An 11,387-nucleotide genomic window follows, 5' to 3' on the forward strand; every position below is an offset into this window, starting at 1 on the left:
TTTACACCGTAAAATAATTTGTTACCGCTTGTTTGATATATGGGCTAAGCAAGCACTTGAAGAAGAAAAATGAACAAGTCCAACTTAGGACTTGGTTACAGTACAGGCGTATCCACTCTACCTATACAGGGCCAGTGCATGCTACCATCATTCCCCGAAGTGTTCTATATACAAGTCCTACGTATATGCATTTTATAAACACACACACACACACACACACACACACACACACACACACACACACACACACACACACACACACACACACACACACACACACACACACACACACACACACACACACACACACACACACACACACACCGTTTGCCTGTTTCTAGTGAAGAAAAACTCAAGATTCCCGGAGAAAAAAGTCCTCCATTTCTGCATGAGGCCAACTAGAGTAACTCACATTTGATTAAAAGGAACTAATAAAGATTCCTTAAGTCGTATACGGGAATCTAACCCAAGTCTTTCCGATAAATTATAATTTTGTAACATCGAACAGGGCATGTATAGGTATAATAATAAAACAACGCAATATGCATAATAATTACTTATTTTGTTATTCACAAATTATCTGTTTTTCAAGAGGATTCACATCACAAATTATCTGTTTTTCAAGAGGATTCACATCACAAATTATTAGTTTTTCAAGAGGATTTACAATAATAATCTGGTAGGGGTCCTCCTATAAACCGAGTCCACTTGTTGATGACCTCGTACAGCTGGTCTCCTGGACATAGAGTGCATCTGGCGTCTCTGTGACCATGAAGTGTATAGTTTGAGTCAATGTAACCCTAGAAAAATGAAAGAAGACATTTTAGACTCGAGTACATTCATTAATGATAAATAACTAATATTAAACACCTGTGGAAAATTAAAGTCCCTTTTGAATTAAAAAGCGGTACTAGTAACCTAGACTTGACAAGGTTAAACATCATTAGTGATCCTCAGCCTACCTGTGCTGTTTGGGAGAATGTTTGACATGAGTCGATCGTTAGTAACAGAAGGAGCTACTTTTCAGAGTCGCTTGTAAATAAACTTCTTCGAAAAACTCATTATTTATTGCTGGAAAATATTCCCAATCTCCAGCTGTCTTTATAACATTTTAATAAGTTCACAGATAGCATAGTTTTCCACGGCGTCAGCGTGAGGGATCTCTTTTTAAAGACTTCGACGAATGACCTTCCCATCCACCAACCTACCCCCCCCCCACACACACACACTGATGCAGTCTCTCTATTACTGTATTCAGAAGGAATATCAAGTAAAATGAATTTTATTTAAGATAGTAAGAATAAATGAATGATTATTTGATAACAATCATCAATTGAAAATGTTAACAGTATCCTAAGTGAGAAATGCAATTTATTGCCTGTCCAATCAACAAGTTGTGAGTTCGAGTCCCGTCGTGGGAATGGATGTTAGTGAATGTATTCGTGTGGATAATACATTTTTTACCTTTCGACCTGCCCGGTACTAATGTACTATAAATTTACACTGTTGTGGGTGAGACTTGCATTAAAAAATTATCCTTATTCACACCTGTCTGGACACAAGGTCTCATTTATTTACTTGATGTTCGATATCTTAGATATAACTTCCATCTTTAGTGAATATGTATTTGCTGTATCTTTCAGTTGTATTTCTCATATAGTCAGGAGCCATCTGCTCAGTCGGTATCGGCGATTTTGTTTACTCGAAATAAAAAAAAAATGATAAACAGCCGAGACTTGCTAATGAAAGACAGGTTGAGCAACGTTAACTTTATCATCCCTAATTTTATTATTATGGAAAAAATATACCAAAAACTTAAAGAAAATCTGACTAGACTTTTTTTAAAAAAATTATGTACAAAATTGTACAAACGTATACCATTCGAGTAATAAATTTACCTGATCTAAGCCATACTGAATAAGTTCTTTTGTAGCATTCAACATAGCCTCACTTGGTAGTTTTTCCATATAATTTCCCATTAGTGATATACCGTAAGACTTGTTGTTGTAGTGTGGCGTGTGAGCACCCTCTCTATACCAACCTCTTCCTACATAAACTCTAGCATCTCCACCAATCAAAAACTGGTAACCAATATCAAACCATCCTAATAAAAAAAGAAAAAGAAAATCAGTTGATCGCATTCAGCTTATCAAAAAAAAAAAAAAAAAAAAATCGATTCTGCCAAATTATAATATTAATTAATATTGATTATTTAATGTTAATCTTAAGTATTTAATAATGTTCATATAATATTGATAATATTAATTATTAAATGGATAATAATTAAATATATCGAAGTTATTTCTTGATGAAATAGAGCAGGACATTTCTGAAAGTAAAAAACGAAGGACTACTGAGTTGTAATTCATATTTAATTTTTTTTCATTAAAAAATTATGAGAAACCTGAAAAAAGAAGAGAACACATTTCTTTAACGGTATGAAATCCTTCATTTCAATGATTAAAGCATTTTATCCGTGTAGAGCAGAGTGTCAAACTGAAATTGGACTGCGGGCCATTTGCTATAAAACTGTATCTCAAGTGGGCCGCAAAACAATTTTGACTAAAAATACCTGCACTAATTAGAATCGAAGGGAAGTGAATAAATGAGTATAAATAAATTGGAAAATTAATAACACAAATTTTATTTATTCTAAGCATTACAAGACATAAAACAATAGTATAATGATTATGACAACTCAAAAAAAAAATAACATAAAGAATATTTTTGTTATATTAATATTTACAATAGATAGCATTTAATCCAAATTAAAACGAAATTAAATTTTATTTAAATAAAGCAAATATTTAGGTATTTATACATTCTAAAAAAAAAAGTATAAACTCTCATTAATAACCATTACAAACATTTACAGAGCGTCCTGTAAGTTTGAAATTTTTTGTGTTTGCGTTGAAATAAAATACTTCTATTTTTTTTTTTTTTTGGCAGGGAGCCTATATTTTGAATTTTTAAATGAATTTTTAAATGTTACTGAAAATATTTTTGGGGAAAATTATAATATTTACGGGTTAAAAAAAAAAAATATATATATATATATATATATATTCCGACACTTGACAAGGTTTATTATTAACCAGCCTGTCAAAATTTGGACTCAAAGATTGTGAGCATACGACCTTCATTATGGCAGAAAGGTTGACGGCGGTTAATCTTGATCTGTGGGCTGTTTTGTTATCTTTCATACATGAGAATAATTTTTCACATAAATAGGTGCTTCCAAAATAACATAGAATATTTGCTGCAAACGTTTTTATTTCCGGATATTTTTGACCTAAATAACTGTGTATTTTTGGTACACCAACGTCTTGGTATTTCGCTTTAAGAATGGAATCAGTTTGGAAATCAATAAATTCCATTTGAATACAAATAGGAGCTTTTTCGAAATTAAAGGAAAAAGGGTCCGTAAAAAGCGGAAAAACTTCTTCTTGCTCCTTAAAATCTTTAAATCGCCTATCAAATTCTTCTTTTATCTTTTCTAGTTTGGGACAATATTGAGAAAAGGTAAAACTCTGATTCTTATTGTTCAACTGTTCACAAATAGGAAAGTAATTTAGAATATTCTCTTTTAAATGATTTTGAAACAAAACTAACTTACATCTAAAACTTGCAAGTGCATCATACATGTGTGTTATTAACTGGCCTTTCCCCTGAAGTTTGACATTTAAATCATTGAAATGTCCAGTAATATCCAGTAATATCAACTAAGAATGCCAGATATTGTACCCTTGTCTGATCATTAAGAAATGCACCATAATGATTTTAAATTTCTCGGAATAATTTTATCTCCCTAAAAATAAAAAATAAAATCTCTTTAGAACCTTATGACAAGATAACCACGAATCTCTGGTAATAAGGTAGCCCTTCAAATTCACTCTCCAAAGTCTTTTAGAAATTATGCAAACTGGCGGTGATTGAGATCTCTGGATCGGTGAGGTTCACGGTATTTGTCACAGGTTTAAGTACGCTGTTCATTTCCAACATTTTGGAGCAAAAGGACCTGCTGATGAATAATGCACTGGAAAGATTGCAGTTTTGGAATGTCTGGATACATTTCCTTTAACTTTGCTGCAAGTCTTGACACAAAACTTTATTTTTGCTTCTCATTGCTGGAGCACCATCGGTTGTCACTGCTCCGAGCCTATTCAGAGGAAGTTGATATTTTGCAAAAATTAACCACACGACGTCAAAAATATTTTCCTGTGTAGTGGTTCCATGAATGGGAATCATTTCCAAGAACTCTTCATTGATATTCATATTGTTGTCGCAAACCCGAAGGAACAAAGCAACTTGAGCCACGTCGTGAATATCGAAACTTTCGTCAAGTGCATTTGAAAAGCACCGTACGTTTGCGGATATTTCTTGCAACTGGTCACGCAGATTATCTGCCATTTCGGTTATTCTTTCGATCACAGTATTTCTGGACGAAGAAATATTGCGAAATACTTGCACATATTTTGGGACATACGTTTTCGGATGCTTTTATCATGCATTCCTTAACCAAGGAACTGTCACTAAAAGGTTTGGAATGTTTCGCCAATAAACAGCTGATTTCATAACTGGCTCTCACTGCTGATTCATTATCTTTCATAATTTTTAAAAATACTTGTTGTTGACGTTGAAGTGAATTCTTCATAGTTAATTTTTCTTCTCTGAGTTTACCCTCAACGCGTGAATATTGTTCTTTATGAATTTTATCGTAGTGCCTTTTTATATTATATTCGTTGGCGACACTAATTGTTTCGTTACAAATAATGCACACAATTTTGTTCTTTGTTTCAGTGCAGAAGTAATTTAATTCCCATTTTTCTTGAAATGTTCGCCTCTCATCAGCAATTTTTCTTTTTCTTGTTGGCTTGGAAAGCGACATTGCCTCGGAGAATAAATATAGTATTAATATTATTAACAATTTTTATAAAAATGTTTGAATAAAACCGCACAAAACTGTAGAGCAGTGCACGATACTATTGCGAATAAAAATAAAAAATAATAATAAGAGGGATTCTCTCACTGCTGGATTGTCGTTGAATCGTGTTCGGCGCACTGACTTCAAAGATCACTGATTGACTGTAGCAGGCAATTATAAACTCATAGCTGAATTCCCATGAGTGTGTATGCTGCGCATCATGTGAACAGCTGGTAGCCAATAGAATTTAACTTTTTCAGTACGCTTTCCGCACCGTGCTGTAAATCAATAATGAAAGCATAAATATAGTTTACGATTGATTAGGATCGGATCTAACATTGAAAATGCGTTATAAATTTTTATTACTGCAATTATATTATAGCAGGTCGTTGCAACCATATTGTAACTATAAATTTCGTATGAAAACGAATATATCGATACGGTATTTACTCAAATATAACTCGCACTTTCCCCCCTCAAAATTAGAGCTAAAAAATCATGGTGTGAGATATATGCGGGGATTTTTAGAAACAGAGTTTTCAGAGTTTGCAGAATTTTAGAAACAGAGTTTTCAGAAAAAAAAAACTGAAAATGGGGATGACTTACCAAGTATCTCCTCTTCGTTATAGCTACTTCCGGCCTCGAGAGTGATTCCCTTGTGTGCATTGTCTAAGTCATCTATCCAAATAGCGTCATCTTCTTTCCCATTATTCCAAGTAAAAATTACAAGTAATTTACAAGATTTTAGATACGTAATGAACACCCTTCACGAATTCTTGAGAAGTTAAAGCAGACGTGAAATAGGCAGCAATGGTAGGCCAATAGAGATAGAACAGCTATGAAGATGTGGATATGAATGATGCGGTATTATCAAAAGATCGCGTTACCAAAACACAAAGTCAAGCCGACATTTTTGATCTGAAACGCTAATTCTCTTCAACCAAATTGCATAATATCTGAAACTGTCTTAACAACATTCACTCTATATGAATTAGTTTTAACACGTTTACGAATTTTATTGCAGCTTTGTGCTTGAGTTAGTGTGGGCACACACACACACACACACACACACACACACACACACACACACACACACACACACACACACACACACACACACACACACACACACACACACACACACACACACACACACACACACACCTAACTAAAAAAAAACAGATTTTAGTTAGATACTGTGTTTGCTGTTTGCTGGTGAAACATATGGTTTTGGTTAAGTCTAAACAGCATGGTTAATGTGGGAGGGGACATGTGATTCATTAGTTAGTGCCGATTTTATACCAGTTTTCTCTAATTGCAGTTGGAAAGGCATGGTGTTTACCGTGAGGAGCGAGTTATTGTTCCGATGTGAAAGTAGTTAAACTTTATTTTCGTGTGCAATGTACAGTACATGCAAAACATTTTTAATTCTTTTTTCATAAAGTAAAATCAGGGTACAGGGGTGTGAATCATATGCGAGGGCGGTTTATATTCGAGTAAATACGGTATTTCTGTTTTATTATAAAAAGCAATCATCCTTTTTTTTAATATTTCCTTGAGGCGTCGGAGGCCGAACGAAATTGCTTTCGGGGCCGCACGCGACCCGCCAGTTTGACACTCTGGTGTAGAGCCTTCGTAGCTCAGTAAGTACAGACGAAGACCTTTGGTTGGAAAAAACTGGGTTCGATTCCCGTCCATGACGTGAGGAGCCTTTATCTGGTCACTTTCGATTAAAGGTGAGTTAGCCGCTCTCCTACGGAGGTATACGGGATTTTTTTTTACCCGGAAACTTGAGTTTTTCGTCCCTCAGAACAGGAGACCAGCCCTATACACACGCGCTGCTAGAGTCAAAAATACATGCTTAATCCTTCATTAAGAGAGCTCAACCAGTCCCAAAGGGGTGGTCGAGACACGGGAGGGACCCCACAAGAATAAAATTTTAAAAAAAATCACTTTTTGCTGAACTTTAGAGCTCTAATTGAAATGTATTGTCTAAGTTAATAGGAGTAGCATCATTGTTTTTTATTCATTTTTTAAATAAATAAAATCCTGCTGAGCATGTGGATTATATTCGAGACTTCTCTCTTTATTGATGTGTAATAATAATAATAATAATAAAAAACTGCGTGTTGGGAACTTACTCGAGTGGTTTTCTTTCCCAAACCAGATGTTTAAATGCGGCAAATTTCTCTGGTTTTTCCTCTTCATTTTTAAAGGAAAAATCAATGACATTACGTAAGTTACAAAAAAAAGTGTTGTTGAAATGGGATCTTTTTTTTATTGATCAGATTTTATCTATTTATTTAATTTCTATCCGAACTACACATCACGCACGTTTGAATATGTCTGAGGTAAATATTATCCTTCATACTCTGGTTTTTCATCTCGTAAAACAGGGCAAACTGGCCAGATGCAATTACTACACATAACCCAGCGTAACAACAACAACAAAATTTCCTATTACGGAAAAAATGTCTTAGACTAGTTAAATCAATCTCTCCAGAAACATCTAGATAAAATTATTCTTCCTTGCCCTTTACATACGTTTGTGCCGCAAGTCGTTCTAAAGAAATGCATTTGTGATTTTAACCTTCTAAATCCATAAATATCTATTTTTAAAACGTGATGATGATCGCAACTGTCGCTTGTGTCACGGCAGTATTATATAAACGTATTTTCTGTGATGCTTACCTCTGTCATCAAGGTGAAGATTCTGTATAACTCTCATCTCTTCCGAACAGGCTTCTAAAGAGAAGCATTCCGCCATTGCAGTATGATGAATGAACACATGGGGGACTGGAAGAGTCATGTTCACTATAGCCTTCGGAGGTCTGGCATGCCATTCTTCTCTGCTGACAAAATCAAGAGTGCTGAACACTGTAAAAACGAAACATGCTCAGTAATGAATACACTGACCCACATACACGCACGTATATAATTGTTTGCATATAACTGTCAGCCGTTATGTAAAATAATTAATGTCACTTACCTTCAGAAATGTTCATGTCAAGCATAAATAGCACGGCACATAGATACATTATTCGTTTCATATCTTACTGAAACGTCTCTTCACCTGAAATATAAATGAATTTCGTCAGGTCTCTTAATAAAAAGCCCTACTTTTCAAACACTATCCACTTCTCTGTCTGACGTTTTACACTAAACATTTGCAAGAATATTATTTGTATTGTCCCATGTGTAATATAGGGAAACTGATAAAAAAAGGGGGGAAATAAGGTAAAGGTATGAGCACACATTCTGACTACAACATAAGAGGAGGTTGTTAAAAGACGCGGTGATGTGTACCAATCTATTATTATTTCCACCGACGTAAAATTATCAGCCATTTAAAAATGCATTTCAACAACTGCGTTTAAGATGTTTATAAGTGAAAATAATATTAACATAGTATAGGTAGTATCGGAATAAATCTCTGTAGTAAAAATTTATCTTCTTACCTAGGAGAAACAAAAAAATCGCACTTGTAGAAGTTGCTAATAAATAAAATAGACTGGGAGGATGAAGAGCTTTACGTATTTATACATACTGCGTACATGTGTTGTGGATCCCACGTACTAAGGATAAACCTAGAAGTTGATTAAGCTTGATTGGATAATCAAGCCTTACGATATCAAAGGAGACTTCGGATGATACGGAAATCCCCGTGTCTCTAACCCTTGCCGAACCTGTTTATCAAGGGAAAAAAAAATTAATAATAAGCAGGAAAAAAAAAGTATTACCTTGATGATCCCTTTAACACCAAATTTTACGAAATAAACGGTACATTTTTTTTGTATAGATTAAGCAACCGGAAGTACAGGCCTTTCTTCCGGGGATGAGAATCGTGGGGCAAACCCATTGCACGTGCGATAGGAAGATTTACAAAATGGTTTCCGTTATCGAGAGAAAACACGATAACCAGGTTGATCTCCGACGGCTGTTGATATTTAAATGTCAATTACGGTGTGCGTGCTGCCTCATAGTTATGTTATGCTAATACTAGGATCAAGACAAAGTTAATCAAAAAAGCAGTTCTATTTTTATTAATAGAAATATTTTTACTGTTTATTCGGAAAAGTACTATGAAACAAATGAAAATAATTCCGAATATCCTACTCTAAAGATTTAACACGATACATTTCATGTTGGCAACTGTAGGCGTCCGATAATCAGGCTGATGGTGGTTTCACACCGATCGATGAAAATCATCTACATCTTGAAATATGATCATCGCGATGTTTACATAATAAAGAAAGGTTTCTTCATAATCAAAAAAATATATTTTGAGTAAAAATATACTTTTTTTTCAAACTGATATTCAGTTTGAAAAAAGTTTGGAAATTGTATTTTCAATACAATTTCCAAGACCGTTTTGATAAACTTAAGTAAAATTATTCTTGTATATAATTCTTAATTAAGTGTAGAAAATATTTATTTATATTTGTAAAAAATATAATAAATAAATACATTCAAACTTTATTTTCTTCAATATAAATAAAAACTGCCTGGAAAAAATGCAGTCTATTTTTACTTTATAAAGAGGACGAAAGTTTAGCATTTTACAGTATTCTTATAAGCATGTATCGTGCATGCTAGGAAGCAGTTATATTACAGTTGCAGCAGTTTTGAATCTTTCAAATATAGGACGTTTCGTGGGATTTCTATTCAGCATGCAAATCGGCTAACACGTATTTTATAGACAAAAATGTTGTCATTGGCGGTAGATGGCGTTCATTGTTTGTTGATGGTGGATAGTGCAGTTGTGGAGAGCGTCCTCCCGCGATGAGTTCTTGGAGGTGTCATGTAAATATAATACTACTAATGATAATAATAATTAATGCTAAAATTACTAAAGCTACTTTAGAAGTAGTAACAAATCAAACATAATACGACAAGGGTAAGTATAATTTTTTCGGCTAAAGGAGCCATTTTTCTTTTACTTTTAAAGTAGTTCTGTATTCACGACGCAAACAAAATGGCTGCTTAAAGGAAGATGTCTTCTAACGCAGCGCTTCCCAAACTGTGGGCAGCAGCCCCCATCGGAGCCGTAAGTTTTGTTAAGGGGGGCGTGAAATAATGAAAACAAGTATAAAATGTTTTAAGACTAAGTAGACGTTTTTAATTTTAAAAGAAACGTATTTAATTTTTATGATTTATTATTTCTTTTTGCTATTTTTTATATTTTAATGGAAAAAAATCACGCATTGGTGCTGGTTCACAAATTTTGCTTCTTGTGTATTTCGGCGCTTAATGAATATTAGTAAATGTAGGCTTATTCATATAAGTTTCATTTAAAAGGAATTGATAAGAAGCACAAAAGAAAAAAAAGCTAACAAACACAAAATCTTGAATATAAAGTTGAATATAAATACAATAAATATAATAATATAGGTGTATTATTGCTATATATTACGATTTTTTGTCGATGGGGGGCCATGAAATATTTTAATTTTTTCCAAAGGGGGCCTTTACATTTATAAGTTTATAAGTTTGGGAAGCACTGATCTAAAGTACTAGATTCGTTTTTTTTTGGGGGGGGGGGGGTGTTAAGTAACGCATTTAGAAATAAAAGTTGTCATGTTAATAGCGGCATAGGGAAATCAATCCGTCTCCTGGCATGAGTTTATTTATCATTAGACATCGGAACATTTGCTTTTCTTTTATGAACATTCTAGTTTTTAAAGTGATAACCATTTTGCTTGTATAACAGTTGAAAAATACAGCGACAGAAAGCGAGTGATTTCGCGTATTGGTGACGAATTCGTACATCCCTTATTCCTTTCTCTTTTCCTTACAACATGAATTGACTCTTCTTGGAACTCTGCTAGCAACGGCTCTCTCAACTGTGGGCAGACAGTAACTCGCAATACTGTTTGGTAGGAGTGATATGTTTGTTGTTAAACATTGAGAACAGCGAGAGTATGAAAAAATTTCTTGACTGAATAATTAATTATTATAAAAATGAAATCGATGGTAAAACTCACACAGTTTCAGAAAAGAAAATATCGTGTTAGGATTACTACCAGGAGATGGCGACAGTAGTCTGCCAACTCTTTTCTCCGAATGCTGTCAAAATCATTGATAGCCTTACGCCAGATATCAGTGATTAGTGGAGATTAGTTGTCCCCTAGTATAAAAAAAAAGTTATTTAGGGATAAACGGATTTGCATACTCCCTAGAGAAAGTAAAAGGCATCAGCGAATTTATGTTTGCCTGTTTCTAGGGATGAAAAATTCAAGTTTCCCGGAAAAAAAGTCCTCCATTTTTGCATGAGGCCGACTAACTCACCTTTAATTAAAAGGACCTAATAAAGATTCCTTAAGTCGCATACGGAAATCGACCCCAAGTCTTTCCGATAAATGATAATTTTGTAACATCGAACAGGGCATGTATAGGTATAATAATAAAACAATGCAATATGCATAATAATTATTTATTTTGCTATTCACAAATTATCTATTTT

General features: G+C 34.0%; 1 protein-coding gene across 2 annotated transcripts; it reads right to left on the reverse strand.

Annotated features, from left to right (window-relative positions):
- Nucleotides 1-553: 553 nt before the first annotated feature.
- Nucleotides 554-8,455, reverse strand: LOC150110158 (peptidoglycan recognition protein 1-like). 2 transcript variants are annotated; one of them, XM_090391752.1, is made up of 5 exons: nt 8,383-8,455; nt 7,914-7,997; nt 7,616-7,801; nt 1,899-2,104; nt 554-800 (listed from the first exon to the last, which is right to left on the reverse strand). In XM_090391752.1, the coding sequence occupies exons 2-5, from the start codon at nt 7,972-7,974 to the stop codon at nt 654-656; spliced, it is 600 nt and encodes a 199-aa protein (XP_090247878.1). In that variant the 5' UTR covers nt 7,975-7,997; nt 8,383-8,455; the 3' UTR covers nt 554-653. The 2 variants fall into 2 exon arrangements, with proteins under 2 accessions (XP_090247878.1, XP_090247871.1); XM_090391745.1 differs by lacking the exon at nt 8,383-8,455 and having other exon boundaries at nt 7,914-8,083.
- Nucleotides 8,456-11,387: the final 2,932 nt, after the last annotated feature.

The sequence above is a fragment of the Typopeltis vanoorti genome, chromosome 1, assembly GCF_054136105.1.
Source record: "Typopeltis vanoorti isolate ZY-2024b chromosome 1, IOZ_Tvanoo_1.0, whole genome shotgun sequence".
Lineage (NCBI taxonomy): Eukaryota > Metazoa > Arthropoda > Arachnida > Uropygi > Thelyphonidae > Typopeltis > Typopeltis vanoorti.

Excerpts from the sequence above, each read along its gene's own strand:
- LOC150110158 (XM_090391752.1), bottom strand. The coding sequence starts at position 7,974 with ATGAAACGAATAATGTATCTATGTGCCGTGCTATTTATGCTTGACATG. Across the intron at positions 7,802-7,913 it reads TGACATGAACATTTCTGAAG|TGTTCAGCACTCTTGATTTT; the intron begins GTAAGTGACATT and ends TCGTTTTTACAG. Across the intron at positions 801-1,898 it reads TTCAGTATGGCTTAGATCAG|GGTTACATTGACTCAAACTA; the intron begins GTAAATTTATTA and ends TCATTTTTCTAG.